General features: G+C 36.2%; 1 protein-coding gene across 5 annotated transcripts in view; it reads right to left on the bottom strand.

Moving 5' to 3' along the window:
- Positions 1-4,196: 4,196 nt before the first annotated feature.
- The window catches only part of OPA1 (OPA1 mitochondrial dynamin like GTPase), a 101,681-nt gene continuing 86,149 nt past the window's right edge, over positions 4,197-19,728 (bottom strand). For all 5 annotated transcript variants that reach the window (XM_054479924.2, XM_054479923.2, XM_054479925.2 and 2 more), the window contains 2 exons: positions 6,788-6,862; positions 4,197-4,318 (listed from right to left, as the gene is read on the bottom strand). In XM_054479924.2, coding sequence (XP_054335899.1) covers positions 6,798-6,862 — 65 coding nt within the window. In that variant the 3' untranslated portion in view covers positions 4,197-4,318; positions 6,788-6,797. The remainder of the gene's footprint in view (positions 4,319-6,787; positions 6,863-19,728) is intronic.

Genomic DNA, 19,728 nt, shown 5'->3' with positions numbered 1-19,728 from the left:
GTGGCAGGCGCCTGTAGTCCCAGCTACTCGGGAGGCTGAGGCAGGAGAATGGCCTGAACCCGGGAGGTGGAGCTTGCAGTGAGCTGAGATCACGCCACTGCACTCAAGCCTGGGCGACAGAGCAAGACTCTATCTCAAAAAAAAAATTATTTTTTTCATTTAAAAGCATTTAAAAGTAGTATTTACTTCCTTGTCAGTGACTTGACCACAAATACACCTTAACACTGGTTCTGTAGAATATGTACGTAACTCACGAGAAGTCTTGGAGAGGAATCACATACATACTCTCAATTTTCAAGCTCAATTCTGTCATTTTAGGATATAAATTTAAACAAATGACTTACGATATAGGTTTTTCCTACCCTTAGTTTTAGAAGCTGTCTTCTTCCAGCTAGAGATCACCCACATTTAAGCCTTCCTGATAGTCTCCTGGTTTTGAACCTTTAACAATTTTTGTAGTACTTGTTTGAACGCTTAAGTTTTCTACACTTATTAACTGGGTCTAATATGTGGAGGACATGATTGTTTTAGTTATCACAGATCGGGTATGTGGTTATTTTAAGAGGTACTGCATAATTAAATACATCTGTATTATCTATAGGCACATGGTAGCTATTTCAATTTGATAAATATATTAATTCTTCAATCAGACATGCTAAAAAAATAAATCGCTCTATTAAATCTTTAGTAACTAAATTCTTCAAACTTTTTGATACATGAAGATTCTGAAATTGAATTACACAAGAATGAAAACCTAGTTTAAAATAAAGTATGGGGCCTCACACTAAGTCTGTTAGCACTGATAAAGAAAACCAGTGCTAACACGATTGAAACATGTTCTTGCCTCTGCATCTTCTGAAGGAATTAAGAAGGCACACCTATACTCTACCTAACTTGACATATCCAATGATCAAGAAATAGTTAGTAGGTATCATTTATGAGCAAAGTTCTGGAGGAATAACAAAGTGAGTAACAGGAGTTTATAATTAGATGGTAGATGAAATTAAAGTCTCTTCCAGTTCTAAGGCTTAGTTATAACTTTTTAGTAAGCCTCATATGAACATGTTAGCAGCATTAATGAAAATGACAGCCTTGGCAGCAAAGTGAAATTAGAAAACCTTTTTTATATATTTTACCAAGGAAAATAACAAAATGTTTTGACAAGTACCACGATGTGAAAAAAAACACCGGTTGACCATGGAGTACAACTGTGAAATGCAAGGCGTGTGAAATCCAAGCGTTCAGAGAAAAGCCACACTAAGAGCTTGTGAGACCATGAATCTGGTTATACTGTGGGGTCAAATAATGACCCTAGGTACACAGGTTTCTCTTTCCCTCGTTAAAACAGAAAAAAATTTAAAAGATGCTCTCCAATAATAGAATTATAATGTGATTTAAATATTTTTTAATTACTCATCTACACAAATGACCTTTGATCAAGCACAGGCAAAATATAAGTTGCAATAATATCTACATGTAATGTGAAGGTTTTAAAAAAATAATACAAAGTTCATTCACAGTGCACAAGAGAAAACAGGTAAGTTTTAAATATTTCAACAACATATAGCCATGATCATTCAAAAGGTAAGCGTATTTTAAAGCACATTTCCATCCTGCTAGAGCTAGAACATAGACCAGCGTAGAGAACTGAGAGAAAAACCATTACTTTGATCCCCTTTATTGGAAAGCAAAAATACCAGATTTCTTTCCTCAGATACATACATCTAGAATAAATAAATACAAAATTATTAACTAAAGATTTTATCTTTTAAACCTAGACTCTGACTCTCATCCTATGTCAAATTCTCACATTGTGAGGCTGGGAAGCACCACTCTCTGCCATGTTCCCTACTTATTTTTATACCATTCATTTGCATTTGGAGGCTGAATAATTTGCGGAAAGAAGTCTGCCGGGAAAAAACTGTGGACAATGGGAATACAAAGAGGGCAATATCATAAACTACTAGAAAGGCTGATTGTTCCACCCGCAACTATAGCACAGTGGGTTAAACGGGGAAGCTGCAAGGGCCACTTATTTCGTGCTGTGCACTGCCTAGGTACACTGATTTTTAAAATTGAAGTCCTAGCCAAATTAAATTTGGATATCATCCATTTACAGTTGTTCAGTCTTCCATACAGAGCTTTGTCCACTCCACTCTTTGCAAATTCTGACATAAAAACAAATGATTCTGTGGCTAGTTTGAATTTAACTTCTGTATATTTAATATCTTTTTGTTTAAATTTGAATCATTTCTGACTTTTGAACTACAGACACAAGACACAGGGTTTACTGGAGACTGAATTTTATTTTCTTTCAATAACATCTGCAGTTGATAAATACCTAGCTTTCAAGGAAAAATAAAGCATGCTTAGGATGAGATCAGCTAAAAAGAAGAAAAAAAAACCCATGAAAGAAGCCACATTACTGTGGGACATGGGGAGGGCGTCAGGACTCTCATGTGGGACTTTTAGTAATATTGTTATCACCTATTCACATACGTTACAATGCTGATCTCCTCAAAGAAATGAAGATCTCCCTCCACCTCTTTTTAAAACTTATACAAACGGATGTGATAACAGTAGTGACTAATATTAGCCTTTTCCTTGGGAGAAATCTGTGGAAATACAGCTGAAGGTATTTCTTCCTCTCTATAGTTGACAGAAGTAAATAAATATGGTCCTGTTTTATTCTTTAGAAATAGATGTGTAGTTGTAATTGTTATGCTTTACAACTGCAGAAATATTCATTAACATGCATTAATCTGTAAGCACTGGTTAGAGGGGTGTACCCAGTAAGGTCATCTCCTAATCTGTGTATAGAACATAATAGCGCTCTCCTCCCTTTCCATTTACTCCTGTCCCTAGACCTAAAAGAAATAAAAAAAGTTCCTGACTATGCATCTACCAGCGCATCTGTGCTGCTTAAAGCTGGACCTACTTTTCTTATCAAACAGTATAAAACAAACATACACTGAATTCCCGGTTTCAGAAGTATTTTTTCATATCCTCAACTGAGCATACCAAGTGTTACATCTTGAGGGATCACAACGAAGCATGCATTGATGTAAAACAATAAAATGGGGAGTAGCAATGGGGCTGTTACCAAAAAGCAATTCCAAGAAAATAAGATTTAGCAAACTGTAAAATAAAAAACATCACACAATGGACACTTTTATTAACAAAGTAAAGGCTTAGTGAAAAGGCAGCAAATGAGATAGACATTTTAAGTAAAGAAAGCATTTCTTTGCTTGAATGTCCTTTAGCCAATTAAAAAATACTTATTTAAAACACATGAAAATGTTGTGAAGGTAGTATTGTAATTAAATTGCAATAAATTAAACTAAATTTTTCTTTATTCAGCTAAGAGGGGGATGGTCAACATTACTTTAATTGTTGAAATAATTTCTATTCAAAATAGTCTTATGAAAGAAAGCCTTTTTCTGATGCCTAGTTGAAATGTTTGATAATATTCTAAATGAAATTAGTCAATTGATTATCCTTAATCTTCCTCATCCTGTGTCATAATCCAGTAGCTCTGTCAACAGGAAAAAAAACACTATTAACAGAAAGCCTAACGTAAGTATACAACATCTAAAATAAATCAATTTCAAATGGATATAGAGAGTGAGAAAACAGCAACTGAATCAAATAGGTAAGCTGGTACTGACTTAGCTTCCAAGGCAAATTTCTTTGCTGGCTATGAAGGGTTGAAATTTCTTTCACTGAATGTACACTGAATTGTTACAATCCAAATTAACCTGTTTTAGGGATTCTTCTGTTACCCACTTTTCTTTCATGTGGTGAATATAAACTGAATTATCATGGTCAAATAGTTTCTGGGAATAGAATACTACAGACACACACAATGATTTAGCAGGCTACTGTGATTTTATATACAATTGATAACTTTAAAAAATTGCTGTAGAAGTTTTATTTCAAAACACCTAGCATTGTATTTCTGGAAAAGAAACTGACATTGAGCAACCTCAGTTAATCCATTAAACTAGTGCCACCACAAATAAGACAACAAACAGGAACAAGTTTCTTATCTTCAAGGACTGAACCTAATGGCCATACCAATTATATTATTCTGATTTGTCACATTAGTACAACAAAATAGGATGTTAATCCATTACCACTGTTCTTCCATTCGAAAGGCAGCTGATGGTTAAAGCGCCCGTAACACACATCAATTATTTTTATCCCATGACTTTATTGTATGTTTAGAAAGGTGGAACAGCAGAAGAAAAAGAGGTGGACAAAAGACGTTGATGTTTTTGTTCTTCAGATGTATGCAGAGCTGATTATGAGTACGATTCTGTAAAAATAAACCCATTTAACAAACTGAGGTCAGGGGAGATAAATGCAAAATTTCTAAACAAAGTTTATTACTGCATGATCATAACAATGTTGAAGCCTAACTGCTTACCTTTGCTAGTTTTACTAAACTTAAATAGTCTATCACCTACCTAACAATATTGGCATAAGTTTTTTATCAAACATAAGTTAAAAGCATATACTAAAATTAATTGAAGAATCTGTGTATGACTGTATAGCATATAAACATCTTCAGCAAATATCAGAATAACAATTAATTAGGAATCCTATGTGTTAAAACTATACTTGAGAAAGTATTCTTTAGGGTCCTTGGTAACTTTTATAAAATGGTCAGAATGAAGCAAGGTTACCATTCTGCCAGATTTATTCTTTTAAATGCATCTGCAGGGTACAAAACAGATCATCTGTCCAGATCACAAGATGCTCTGTAAAAGTTCACAGTCTTAAGTCACAAGGGTTGAAAAGGGTCTTAGAGACTAGACAGGTAGCAGCAACAGCAACTCTGGATGTCACACTGATCAGCTGAGGGGAGAGACACCATTATGTAAAACACTGGATGGCTTTCAGCTTCCTCATTTTGTTAAAAAAACAGAAATACAGCTTGTATTTTTAATGTGGCTTCTGGGGCTTTCATCACTTCTTCCCCGCAAAGCACATACAGATCGGTAAAGAAAACTATCATGTAAGCTCTGGTGCTAAAGGGCAGATTAAGAAGGTACTAAAGATGTTTATTTCTAATAGTAAGTATTCATGGCAACTATCATTATTAGGGTGATACTGTAACACTTAATGGTTTTAAAATAAAATATTCATACACAAAAGATGTAGAAAACATTTATCAACATGGACACTTATAAAACACAAAAATTATGTTTAGCTTGTGTTAAAGATGATTATGCATTTTTGTATATTTCCATATATCTGTCTTAACTTTTTTTTGAGACAAGAGTCTCGCTCTGTCACCCAGGCTGGAATGCAATGGCATGATTTCTGCTTACTGCAACCACTGCCTTCCAGGTTCAAGTGATTCTCCTGACTCAGGCTCCCAAGTAGCTGGGATTACAGGCATGTGCCAGCACGCCTGGGAAATTTTTGTATTTTTATTAGAGACGGGGTTTCACCATGTTGGTCAGGCTGGTCTCCAACTCCTGACCTCAAGTGATCCGCCCACCTCGGTCTCCCTAAGTGCTGGGATGACAGGAGTGAGCCACCGCACTGGCCTGTCTTAACTTACTAAAGAAACAAATGAAATAAAGTTACAAAGCTTTATTTTCAAGTTTTCTAGGTCTTGTTTCTCTCCTCCTTTGCTGGCACACTGTTCCGAATGATGTACCATGGAAGTTGTACTTCCCTTTCCACCCTGCTTTCTCAAATACATTTTCCTGACACAAAAGTAGGTAGTTTGGTTTAAGAGCCTTTTCTGAACTGACCTGAACCGAGTGTAGCTAGGGAGGGAACCTTTTACACTTCTACTCTTTCTAGTTCTGAGCCTGCTGCAGGCTGTCTGTAGGGTAAGGCTCACAGACAAAAGTGACAAAATATTTGAAGTGATAAAACTTAACTACAGCATTTTTCTTTCCTCAACTTCTCTTATAAAAGCAAATGCCAGCCTGGACAACAGGGTGAAACCCCATCTCTACAAAAAATTAAAGAAATTAGCTGGGCATGGTGGCATGAGCCTGTGGCCCCAGTTCCTTGAGAGGCTGATGTGGGCGGACTGCTTGAGCCCAGGAGGTTGAGGCTGCAGTGAACAGTGATTGCACCACTGCACTCCAGCCTGGGTGACAGAGCGAGGTCTCCTCTCAAGCAAGTGACTTACTGATTAAAATTCTTCAGCAACAATTAATTGATTAGGCTACTAAGGAAAAGTCCTTAAATATGTATTTTATTAGGAACATACCTCTAATGCCAGAAAGCAGAATCAGACAAGAAAGTAAATTTGAGGAGTACTAAATTCTAAGGCTATATAAATTAAGTAGGAAAAACACTTATCTAAATGTTTTTAAACAAAAGAGAGAAGGATTAAGAACAACTATTAAAATTTTAATTAAGTCAAACAGAAAACTTTGTAAGTTAAATATTTAACATACACATCATTATTGATAGACTATAGGCAAGAGGAATAAAGTAATGTCAACTACAGCTCAATTCTTTACACCTAGAAAATGAGTCACCTGCAATATTATACAATATCTTAGCTCTGTGTTCACCTTTGTTCTATTCAAAATGAGTTCTAGAGGATGTTTTTAGTTCAGCCAGAAGGCAATCAAGTTATTTAAAGCAACATTATACAAATGAAATTCGGAAGCTAGTTTCAGAGATTCATGCCATTGAAATTACAGCACAAGTGACAAGCAGGATGTAAGTGAAGCAGAATGATATAAACTATTAAGAAAAGTGTAATTTTGTATTTAGTCAGCACCAATACAGTTAGAGAATTTTTACTCACTTAATATAATTTATTTCTCCTGATGAAGAGCTTCAATGAAAGCGTCAAGTTTTTCTTGAATTTCTCTAACTTTCTCTGTGGAGATAAACAAAAACATTCATTTTTCAAAGGTATCACAAATCAGGAGATAATTATTTACTAAATGGTTGGTATACTTAACTATTTGTGGGAAAAAGAAAAATATGAGTCTCACCATACCACCTTTTACCCAAATAAAGTCCAGATGGATTATAGCAGTACGTCTCAGACATTTTTTGGAAGTGGGAGGAGAGACTGACTTGACCCCTTTGAGGATCTAATAAAAACTCTGGACTCTTAACATGGAAAAAAGCATGTATTAAGTACAATTACGTAGAGAATTTTAAGGAATTCTCAGATTCTCTGAAGCCTAATTAAGAACCCACAGTTACTAATGTCTGGATCATAGGAAAATATAAAACAATGAAACCATTTTAGAAAACTACGAGAAAATAGAGGTGGCCTTAGACTGGGAAATGACTTTTTAAATATAAAGTAATAAGAGTTACAAAGGAAAAAATCAATCAATATGGCCATATTGAAATGTATACTTTTATTTATATGTCATAAAATTAAAAGACAAAGGAAGCTGTGGGAGATGCTTGCAACAAACATGAGAAGTGCAATGATGCTGTAAAAAACACATACAAAAAAGTACTTTGCCAGCTATAAATAAGTTTAAAAATACCAGAGCCACTAGAGGTAGATTTACATTATTTATTTTAGGTTTTCATGTTTATAGACTCCCAAATGAAATATATACTCTCTGAAATGTAGATTTCCTCCACAAATGTGGACTACTCACAGTACATGCCAATCCCCTATTAAAAGTGGAAAAGTCATGATCTATACTACTTCACATGCACCTCCTATTTTATTTTATATTCTGAGATGGGGGTCCTACTCTGTCGCCCAGATTGGAGTGCAGTGGCGTTAACAGGGCTTACTGCAGCCTCAACCTCCTGAGCTCAAGTGATCCTCCCGCCTTGGCCTCCCACGTAGCTAAGACCACAGGCATGTGCCACCACGCCTGGCTAAGCTTTTATTTTTAATTTTTTTGTGGAGATAGGATCTCACTTTGTTGCCCAGGCTGGTCCTGAACACCTGGGCTCAAGTGATCCTCCTGCCTTGGCCTCCCAAAGTTCTGGGATTACAGGTGTGAGCCACTGTGCCTGGCCTCCTATTTTAAAACATAGGTTATAGTAAGCATGATAAATATTTTTGTCCTTTTAATGTAATTTAACATATTAGTGGAAATGATCAATTAAGGTGGGTTGGCTGGTTCAAAGTGAGTGACCTAGAAGCAAAACTGGCAAGCATTCTACTTTCTCTATGTAGGAAAACCATGTAAGATGCATTTAATATCTGACATTTATATCTTTTATATTTAAAAGTAAATAATCTGCAATTGAAGATATAAGTATTCCTTTTTACTAGCGAGGCAGCATTAGTGATGAGTACCCAAGAAAATGAAGAATTGTCCTTTTTATGAATTCTTATTAGCATTGCAGGAATTCAAAAAAGCCTACCACGGTTGGATATAAAGAACATAACATTTTCATATTCTTTTTCCAGTAATTTATTCTTTTCATATTATTTTTCCAGTAATTTAAAACTTCTAGGTCTCGCTATGTTGCCTAGGCTAGACTCAGACTCCTGGGCTCAATTGATCCTGCTGTCTCAGCTTCCTGAGTAGCTGAGACTACAGGTGAGTGCCACTATGCCTGGCAGAAGCACTTCTTATTCTAGGCATTAGATTCAGACTGATATAAAATCTGTGTGTGTGTGGGATGGGGGGGGAAGTCCAATTGTTTTAATCAAGCTATGTATTGAGAAAATATGATAATAATTATTATGAAGGCAGCATTAACCCCTTATATATAAAATTAAACTAGAGAAACTTAAAAAATCCTAACCCATCTCTTAGAAGTTGAGTCTCAATTTTTTGGTAGGCTGACTTCCATTTTTTAAACAGCAGACAAACCAGTAAATTTTCTTGCTTTCCCAAAATAAGGCCACATTCTTAGTTTTAAAATTAATTCATCTAGTTGCTTAGAAACAGCTTAACCTATTTTTTTTTCAGTGAATGTAAGAAAGTTTCACATCAGTTCATCAGTTGAAGGATTTTTAAAAAGTAGGGAGGTTAGGAGAAAGACATTTTCTAAATTGTTACCTAGAATCCTGGAAATGAATGTGGTCTTAAAAATAATCATCTAACTTAAATCACATAACACATGGGAATCTCAAACAGGTGCTTCTCTCCACATTTCATTGAGAAATATTTCTACTTGGGAATACTGTACTGTATGAAGAGAAGAAATCCAACTCCATTTGATACACGATTTGAGTACAATAAGGCAGTGCATGGCCAGGTCTACCCATCCTTTTGCCCTACCGGTGACCCCCATCCTAAGCTGGACGGACTACTGCAGTGAGGTGGTACAGTAGCCTCACTCCCTACAAGAGACTACTCAGAGCAAGATCCAATTGGATTGAAAGATACCAAGAGCCACTCTGATGCAGGTGTCTCACTTTGTAAGGTCTAAATGAAAATCAGATTTTTCTAAAATTAACAGGTAAGCAGTTTTTTTCCTAAATAAAAGCAAAAAGAGTATTTAATGTACTTTAATATGAAAACCACAAAATGAAAAAATGCCGCATTTCCCTTAAATATTTACGATTAGAATATCAGGACACAGTACTACCATGCCTTGAAACCACAGGAATAACAAAGGACACTTAACTAAGTTACCAGAAGTAACAGGGGCAGGAGGTGTGAACGGAGGGGAGACTGGAGGAGAGTGTTAAAAGAGCAATTATGATAAATGTATCCTTTAAACATTAACTAAAAAACATTTATTTCTTTGTTCTTTCACTTTTACAATGCACTTCATAAAGTGATATGAGGACACAGATGATATCCTATCTTTGAGAAGCATTCCTGGCTTACTCTGCTATGATGTATCTACTATGTATTTCCAAATTTGGCGTTTCATTTGGTTCTCATACAACCTTGCAGGTATCAATGCTAAATATGAGGACATTAAAGCCTGGAGAGTTAGCCTTGCCTACACTTCTCTGATTAAGAAACACACACTGCATCTGCTACCATGTTTGTTTGACGCAGAGTCTTGCACTGTCACCCAGGAGTGCAGTGATGCAAACATGGCTCACTATAGCCTCAACCTCCAGGCTCAAGCGATTCTCCCACTTCAGCCTCCCAAGTAGCTGGGACCACAGGCATGCAGCACCACACCTGGCTAATTTTTAAAAAATTTTTTTTGTCAAGATGGGGGTCTCACTATGTTGCCCAGGCTGGTCTCGAAATCTTGGCTTCAAGCAATCCTCCCCACTCGGTTTCACAAACTGCTAGAATTACAGGGCGTGAGCTACTACACCCAGTCTGCTACCATGTGTTAACTCATAATAACAAAGTAAAGTCATAGTGACAAAGTAAATGCTGTTATTTTAAGTCTATTTGGTCTTTTTTAAGTATTACCTTTGACTTAAAATAAGACGCATTTCAGGGAGAATCGCTTGAACCCGGGAGGTGGAGGTTGCAGTGAGCTAAGATTGTGTCACTGCACTCCAGCCCGGCGACATAGTGAGACTCCGTCTCAAAAAAAAAAAAAGAAAAAGAAAAAGAAAAAAAGACGCATTTCAGTAAAAATCAGGGAGCAAAACAGTTACTGACACCTCCTAAGTGGTCTATGCCTAAGGATGACCAGACAGTACATAATATGCTATCATATTCTGATGAAAATGATGCCCTCTTGAGGAGACTAAATTGACGCACACTTGGAGAAGCCCTTGGAGAACAATATAGGAGTACAAAATGGGTCCAAAAATGCTCAGCATCTTCAGTGTCTAGAACAAGGCCTGATCACTGTGTACAGTCATTCAATGATAAACAAAGTTGCCCAAAATATGGCACAGGAAATAAGGGCTGTGGTTTTCAAAGGGAAAAACTAACTTAGCCGGCTTCATGAATACTACACTAGTGATCAAGAGGGAGGAAGACAGGATCAGAAGAGCTAGAGCAAGCCTGGGAACAGGAGGCAAGATACACATAGATAATGAAAGTCAAGGAAAGCTGGTGGCTCACACCTGAACCAGACAAGCAACACAGAACAGGATACTTGGGTCCAAAAACACAAGTGGGAAAAAAAATCCCTTCACCTTAATGGTTGCATCTTATTATCAAGGCTGAAAGATGCTGGCTATGTATACATATTCACTTGCAGCTTTAGAAACTACAGTCTGATTTCTTGCTTTTCAAGGAAGCTACATTACAAATAATAAGCAGAATTATTTCTCATAAATTCATTCATTTTAAATTTTGATACAAGTTTCCAAGAATGTCTGTATACTAACTGTGCCATCTGGCTGCACAGAAAACCAAGTTATCCATAAACAATGAAGCTGAATGTTGGCAACAAAAACTTCCTACTTTCTGACCCTTCAAATTAATGCTTCAGTATCACAGTGCTTTCAAATTTCAAAAATATTATTGTAACTATTTCACCATTTGAAATTGCTTTGTCTCAGAAATATGTGTATGGATCAGCATGACTAATTATAAAGCAAACTCATATTTCCATTAAATATTTGAATTAAATATTCACAAATAAAGAATAAAATTTGTGATTTACTTGGTAAATTAAACCAACTCAGGAAGGGATTAACAAACTGCTATTTCTGTTATACAGAAATAGCTATTTCTACATGCAGTGAATACTGAGTCTACTTTCCATTTATCCAATGTTTACTTAAAAGATGAGCTATTTCAAACATCAATTCACTGTGCTTCTTGATTGAGTCATGAATATTCCCATAATCCCCAACTCATAAACCGTCTCAGTGAATGAAGTTCCTTCTCTTTTTTCTTTTCTTCAGCTGACTTGACACCCATTCATGTTTTGGGTCTCTTTATCTCTACATGAAATGATACTGCTACTCTCATTTTCTTTTTGGGTCTTCTGATACTTGCTCTAAAAGTCTCAAATATAGACTAATCTGTAATTAGGTTTTGAATACGCTGTGAATACCAAAAGGCCAAACCCGGGAGAAGGTTCACTTCAGTGGTTAATAACAGTTTAGAACAGGAACAAAGAACCACACACAAAACACTAACACATGCCCTGAAATAAACCTTTTAAAACTTTTGATGTTTTTAAAGAAAGCAAGCTGCCAACTTACTAATGCAGTGTACTTTAAGCAAACCACACATCCAAAGATCCAAATGTACCTTAATAGAACTGTTTTATAACATGCTGCATAAGCACTTTGTGTTAAGCTTTAAGACACCCTCTAAGTGAGATTCTACTGTAAAAAGCTATTCACTATAGTACTGAAAAGTAAAGGAACGCTTCTTATTATGTAATATATATTGTTCATGAAAAGGTTTGCTTTTTATTAAACTACACTATATACTTGCCCTTTAGAAGTTCAGTTTTTAAATGAATCTAGGGTGTGGGGGAAACAAAAAAAGAAAAAAACATAAAGAGACTACACTCAAGATTCTCGAAACTGTAGCTAAAATCTTAGAGTTAGCACAAGAAAAAAGGTGCATCTTTTAGATGAAAGGTTAAACCAAACAGACAGACAAAGGAATATGATTAAATCTAGTGCTTATCTTCTGCATCTTAGTTCTGTAGATTTTTTCCTTGAAATAGGCATGATTATTTTTTAACACTCAATGAAGACAAACAGAATACTCCTGCATGTTACAGAAGAAGGAGGCATCAATTCACACGTCCAGGAAAACTGTTAAAGACTGGTACAGTACTTTGAAAGCTAAGGTTCCCAGATTTCTGGGGCCTGTAAAGGCTGGGTTAGTTTCACTACTTCAAAAACTCAAATGGAAATCTTCATTTGGACTAGATACCCACCCCCTCTCCTAACAACTCCTTCCTTATACTGATTAGGAACTCTAACTGGTGGCTGTACTTCTAAGAGAAGAATGTACCTGCACTGCTGTAGACAACATCTTCTGTAATGTGCACTTCACGTGATTAATAATGAAAGAAACATTTGATGAAAAATTTTTTTAAGAATCTCTAGTCTAACACCTTTAATAATCTATGGGGCAGTTATTTTATATGATTTTTATAAAGCAGAGAACATGTTGTAATGTATCATTTAAAATATATGACAATGTGGTATTTCCCACTAACCTCATAACTGCATAAGTCACAGTCCTAGCTTTACCTATAAAATGAAGGAATCTGTCAAGGAGAATTCAAAGTCCACACTAATTTAAAACTTATGATTAAAATGTATTGTTCTAATTCATTATATAACTTCATCTTTACATTTTTTATTCCTTAGTATCTTTTTATTTATTGGATATTAATCCTCTAGTAAAATATGTAACCACAAATTGCCATATCATTCTCACGGGGCTTCATAATTCATTTTGGAAACATCATTTTTATAATGTATTTTTTCTGAGCATTAATGTGGAGAACAGCAAGGACTGCTTGTGTAAATTCTCTACTTACCAAAAAGTTTGTCATTTAAAATCACTCGGCCCAGCATAGCACTGCTTGCTATGTAATAGATGTCCATGAATATTCATGCATTCATAGTTGAGTGATCTGACTTAAACAATACTTAATCATTAAAGGTGATTATTTAAAAAATTGCTATTTTGTGACCCCCATAAAGCATAATTTAGAAAGAAAGCAACCTTAAGAAAGTCTGTGAGGTAAATTACAACTTATGCCTGCTGAATATATAAAAAGCTCCATAGCAATTTGTTGATAAATTCAGCTTTTTTTTTTTTTCTGAGATGGAGTCTCGCTCTGTCGCCCAGGCTGGAGTGCAGTGGCGCGATATCGGCTCACTGCAACCTCTGCCTCCTGGTTTCAAACGATTCTTCTGCCTCAGCCTCCAGAGTAGCTGGGACTACAGGCACGCATCACCATGCCTGGCCAATTTTTTTGTACTTTTAGTAGTGATGGGGTTTCACCATATTGGCCAGGCTGGTCTCGAACTCCTGACCTCGTGATCCACCCGCCTCGGCCTCCCAGTGTGCTGGGATTACAGGCGTGAGCCACCACGCCTGGTCAGATAAATTCAGCTTTTTAAAAAATAAACTCTTATAACACAAGCATTTCTACCAGGCTCCTTTTGGCTAGTACAATTAAAACGTCTTCAAATACTTTCTATATATTTTAAGGCCTATTCCCCAAAAGGCTTCAGTGTGAACATGCATTAGCCTTATACTTAGGCTTTTATACTTGTTAGACCACTCAACTTTCTTAAGTGGATGGCAATCCTAATTTCAGCTCAGTTATAATGATTATGGCTCTGACTTAACTAATAAAAAAAGTAGTACTTGGCTGGGCGCAGTGGCTCACGCCCGTAATCTCAGCACTTTGGGAGGCCGAGGCAGGTGGATCACATGAGGTCAGGAGTTCAAGATCACCCTGGCCAACATGGCGAAAACCCATCTCTACTAAAAATACAAAAATTAGCCGGGCGTGGTGGCGGGCGCCTGTAATCCCAGCTACTTGGGACGCTGAGGCAGGAGAATCACTTGAATCCAGGAGGCGGAGGTTGCAGTGAGCCAAGATCATGCCACTGCACTCCAGCCTGGGTGACAGAGTGAGACCCTGTCTCAAAAAAAAAGAAAAAAAAAAAAAAAGGTAGTACCATTCCAGGTGCTTGTCAATGTCAATGAGTGTAAAATCTTGAAGTTCTGGCTACTTGATATGTACTAAAAGGATCAGCTGCAAAAAGAAATAATATTTATGGGAGACCGTATGGAGGACATACAGTTCATCTATTTCTCTGGATGCTATGTATTTTATCTTCAGATAAGCCAAACCAAATAGCTGTATGTTTGGACAGCACCATATTTTCCCTAGAACTGCGCATGTTAGCCTACATGAGAAACATTACAATAAAGGGCCTCATGATATTCATGATCATATGTAGCCATTAGATTCATTATATCATCTAACTCAGTGTCCACTTTAAGGGAAATTTTTCTCAGTTGTGCGTACCAAGAGGACCCATGCTTCTCCTAAGCAACTGCTGTGTTGTTGTCTGATGGCCACCATGAATGATGGAATGACCTCTGCTTTCCATTTTGTAATTGCCAGCCAACAGGAAATTGAGGGCTAAATTTGCAGCTTACCTCTAGCAAAGTCCTGGCATACTTTGGAGATATGCAAGTTTGGTTCTAGACTGCCACAATAAAGCGTATATCACAATAAAGTGAGTCACATAAGGTTTTTTGGTTTTCCAGTGCATTTAAGTTACGTTTACAGTATACTGTAATATATTGTGTGATAGCGTTATGTCTAAAAAGACAATGTACATACCTTATTTAAAAATACTTTATTGCTAACAAATGCTAAGGATCATCTGAGTCTTCAGCAAGTCATAATCTTTTTGCTGGTGGAGGGTCTGGTCCTGACGTTGATGGCTACTGACTGATCAGGGTGGTGGTTGTTGCAGGTTAGGGTGGCTATGGCACTTTCTTAAAATAAGACAATTGTAGTTTGCTGCACTGATTGATTCTTCCTTTCATGAAAGATTTCACAGTAGGATGTGATGCTTTCTGATAGCATTTTACCCACAATAGGTAATTTTGGGTAAATTTTACCCAAATTTACTCAAATTTTTCTTCTTTAAAAATTGGGAGACTATCTTCTCAAACCCTGCAGCTGCTTTATCTACTAAGTTTATGTAATATTCTAAATCCTTTACTGCCATTTCAACAACGTTCACAGCATCTTCACCAGGAACAGATTCCATCTCAAGAAACCACTTTCTTCAAACTGAGACTGCCAAAAAAAAAAAAAAAGAAAAAAGAAACCACTTTCTTTGCTTGTCCATAAAAAGCAACTTTTCATCTGTTCAAGTTTTATCATATTACAAGAGAACTAATTCTAGTTCTATTGCTGTCTTTACCATATCTGCAGTTACTTCCTCCTCTTAAGTCCCAAACTCTTCAAAGTCATCCATGAGGGCTGGAATGAACTTCTTCCAAACTGTTAATGGTGACATTTTGACCTCCTCCCATGAATCCTGAATGGTCTTAACAGCATCTAAAATGGGGAGTCCTTTCCAGAAGCTTTTCCTTTTTTTTTCCCCTAAATCCATCAGAGGAATCACTATCTATGGCAGCTAGGGCCTTAAGACACGTATTTTTAAAATAATAAAGACTTCAAGGTTGAAAGTGTTCCTTGATCCATGGGCTGCAGAATGGATGTTGTGCTAGCAGGCACAAAAACAACATTAATCTCCTTGTACATCTCCCTCAGAACCCTTGCTTGACCAGATGCATTGTCAATGAGTAGTAATATTTTGAAAGAAAACTTTTCTGAGCAGATCTCAAGAGTTACAATATTCAGTAAACCATGCTATAAACAGATGTGCTGTCATCCAGGCTTTTTGTTCCACTTTTAGAAAACAAGCAGGGTAGACTTAGCATAATCCTTAAGGGCCCTAGGATTTTCAGAATGGTAAATTCTTTCAGTTGGCTTCAACTTAAAGGCACCTGCTGCATTGGCACCCAAAAGGAGGGATAGCCTCTCCTTCGAAGCCTCGAAGCTGGGCATTGACTTCTTTCTAGCTATTAAATTACTAGATGGCATTGTCTTCCAATAGATGGCTATTTCATCTGCATCAAGAATCTGTTGTTTAGCATAACCACCTTCATCAATTATCTTAGTTAGATATTCTTGATAACTTGCTGCAGCTGCTGTATCAGCACCTTGCACTTTCATGTTGCAGAAATGGCTTTTTTCCTCTTAAACCTTATGAACCAACCTTTGCCAGCTTCAAATTTTATTCTGCAGCTCCCTCACCTCTCTCAGCTTTCGGAGAATTGAATAGAGTTAGGGACTTGCTCTGGATTAGGTTTTAGCTTAAGGGAATGTTATGGCTGGTTTGATCTTCTATCCAGACCAGTAAAACTTTCTGTGTCTCAGGCAATAAGGCTGTTCTGCTTTATCATTCGTGTGTTCACTGGAATAACACTTTGAATTTCCTTCAAGAACTTTTCTTTTGCATTCACAATTTGGCTAATGGCCCATTTTGGCTTTCAACAAACCTCCTTTACTAAGCTTAATCATTTCTATTTGTTGATTTAAAGTGAGATATGGCACTCTTTCTTTCACTTGAACATGTACAGGCCACTGCAGGGTTATTAGCTGGCCAAATTTCAATATTGTTGTGTCCTACGGAATAGGGAGGCCCTGAAGAGGAGGAAAGAGACAGGGAATGTCTAGTTGGTGGAACAGCCAGAAGACACACGTTTACTGATTAAGTTCACGGACTAATATGGGCACAGTTAGTGGTACCCAAAACAGCTACAATACAAACATCAAAGATCACTGATGATAGATCACCATGACAGACAGAATAATAATGGAAAAATTTGAAATATTGCAAGAATTACCAAAATGTGACAGTGACATGAGGTGAGCACATGCTGTTGGGAAAATAGTGCCAACAGGCTTGTTCAATGCAGCATTGCCACAAAACTTCTATTGTTAAAAATGCAATAACACTGAAGTGCAATAAAGTGACATGCAATAAAATGAGGTCTGCCTGTATGGAGAACCCTTGAGCATGCATTTTGAGGGGGCACCAATTCTACCTTAAGGTTTACTTTATTTCACTTGCCTGGATTTTCCTTTTCAACCCAAATTTTTCACTTAAGTAGTTTTCTCTTTTGCGTAGGATATATGTAAGCTGCCTCAAATTCCTTTTGGAATATGCCAGGGAATTAATAAACAAACTAACAAGCTAGTCCATAGAAGATATATTATTAGCCAGCTGATTCACATAATACACCACAATATTCTAAAAGTGGTCTCTGTATACTGGTAATAGTTTTTAAATCAGTAATTTAAGAACATTCTGCAGGGCCATGGAGGGACAATACTTGTTACGTAAAACCTCGCAGAAATAATTTCTGCATGGGAGAAAAAGTAAATTATTTTTATTTCTGCTGAATTCTTAGAAAACCCAATGATATCAATATCTATTCCTATAATACTTTCAGCAACAGAAGTAAAAGCATAAATGTTCATGGGATTTATGATCATCTTTTTAAATGTAAAAAATGAATAGATTTTACCATAAGATTACAATGATTTACTCTGAAATATTTTACTTTTGTATCCAATATATAAGACGCTTCACACTTAAATTATCACAAAAAACTTAAAAAGTTATTTTATATGTTAACTCATTAATGATACATTGCTTTGTTTTCTCAAAAAAGAGTTACATTATTTCAAAATGAATACATTCATTTTGCTCCCTGACAAAAATCTAAATATCGATAATACATTTTAAAAAATATGATTTAGGCAATTAATTGGGAAGACTAAAAAAGATCAGTAAAATATTCTTAGTCAATTAAATGCTTTAAAAATTCATCTTTTTTTCTTTTTCTCTTATTCCTAAAATTGTATTTTTCCCTGATTTAGTTAGGAGGAAAGCAGAAATGTTCTAAGAAAAGGAAAACCACCCAGGCAGCCCTTAAAGAGATAGGCATCATTTATCACCTGCAAAGACAGATTTATAAGAGGGCCCCTTCTGTTCCTTTAAGACTGCAAAACAGATGGGAAGTGAATGGACAGTCAATGGGACAAGAAAACACATGGGAGGTGCTGCTGTATGCATGTTCCCAGCATAAGAAAGAGGTCAAGATTGTAACTGCATGACTGGGTCCTGGAAAGGGTCTTTCTTCAAGCTGTTACAAAGACAAACACTGTTCCTCATCCTGCTGTCAAACTGTTATAAATATTGGTTTGTCAAAAGACCTTCAGTGCTGAAGCTTTAAAAAGGAGGCATAACAGACGAATGAATCATGAGAATGATTCTTAAACAGTCAGTTCATCACAGTGATTTTAAAAGTAAAAGAAAGTATAAGATCAGAGAATATAATTCTGATTTATAAACCAAACTAAAAATTTATAAAAAAAGAAATTAAAAATCATAGGTTTTAATTAAAATCATGAATTAGGTGAGATGAAAGCAAAAACGAAATACAAGTTCCATCTCTTAAAAAAATGGTGTATTAGGATAAAGTATTATGAAACTTAGCACAAGAAGAACAGGTATTCATGTTAGGCTGATTTCAGAAGTTCTCGGTTTATCACCGAGTTTAACTTACAGAGATGCTGTTTATCACAACTGAGTGAGAATCAGGCTCAGAAAAATAAAAATAACTTCTAAACTAATTTCATTTATTCCATTAAACTGGAAAATCACCTTTAAGTCAGTTTACTTTCTATTGAAAAGAACAATCACAAAATTCAACTGGCACAGAGTATACATAGATTTATAAACCTAGAATTATCTTTTCTGAGGAATGAAAACATTATGCACCTCTTTAGGAGGCAAATTCATTGTTACAGATCCTTAACACATATTAAAAATCACATAAAAAAAGAAGCCAAATTATATGAACTTGGTTGTCTATGGTTACCACAAACACAGACCCAGAGACTAACGATGAACAGAATACCTAAACAATTCTAAAAAAAAGTCCTATCTGTAACACATATGATTAGCCCCAGCTTTGCCATACATATTTATGTAATTGGCTTAACCATTTACGTCAATGAACGTTAATTTCTCTATCTGAACAATGGGCATAATGCCTCATATGACTTTACAAGACACACATGGACAAGCAGAAGTTTTGTAAACTGTAAAGCGCTACATAAATGTGAGGGCCAGATCCTAGAGTTTCAAGTAGGATATGGACTCCAAAGTACTAAATGATGCAGTTACATGGAAGCATTTCTTTCTTTCTTCCCTTCCTTCCTTCCTCCCTCCCTCCCTCCCTCCCTCTAAGTTTTGAAATCTTTTTTTCCCCCTTTATTTCTTCTTAAAAACAAAAACAAAAACAAAAGCGGGATCTATGTGCAGAATGTGCAGGTTTGTTA

Source organism: Pongo pygmaeus, chromosome 2 (genome assembly GCF_028885625.2).
Source record: "Pongo pygmaeus isolate AG05252 chromosome 2, NHGRI_mPonPyg2-v2.0_pri, whole genome shotgun sequence".
Classification (NCBI taxonomy): Eukaryota; Metazoa; Chordata; class Mammalia; order Primates; family Hominidae; genus Pongo; species Pongo pygmaeus.
The sequence above is the reverse complement of the archived record's forward strand: the minus strand, read 5'-3'. Positions and strand labels throughout refer to the sequence as shown.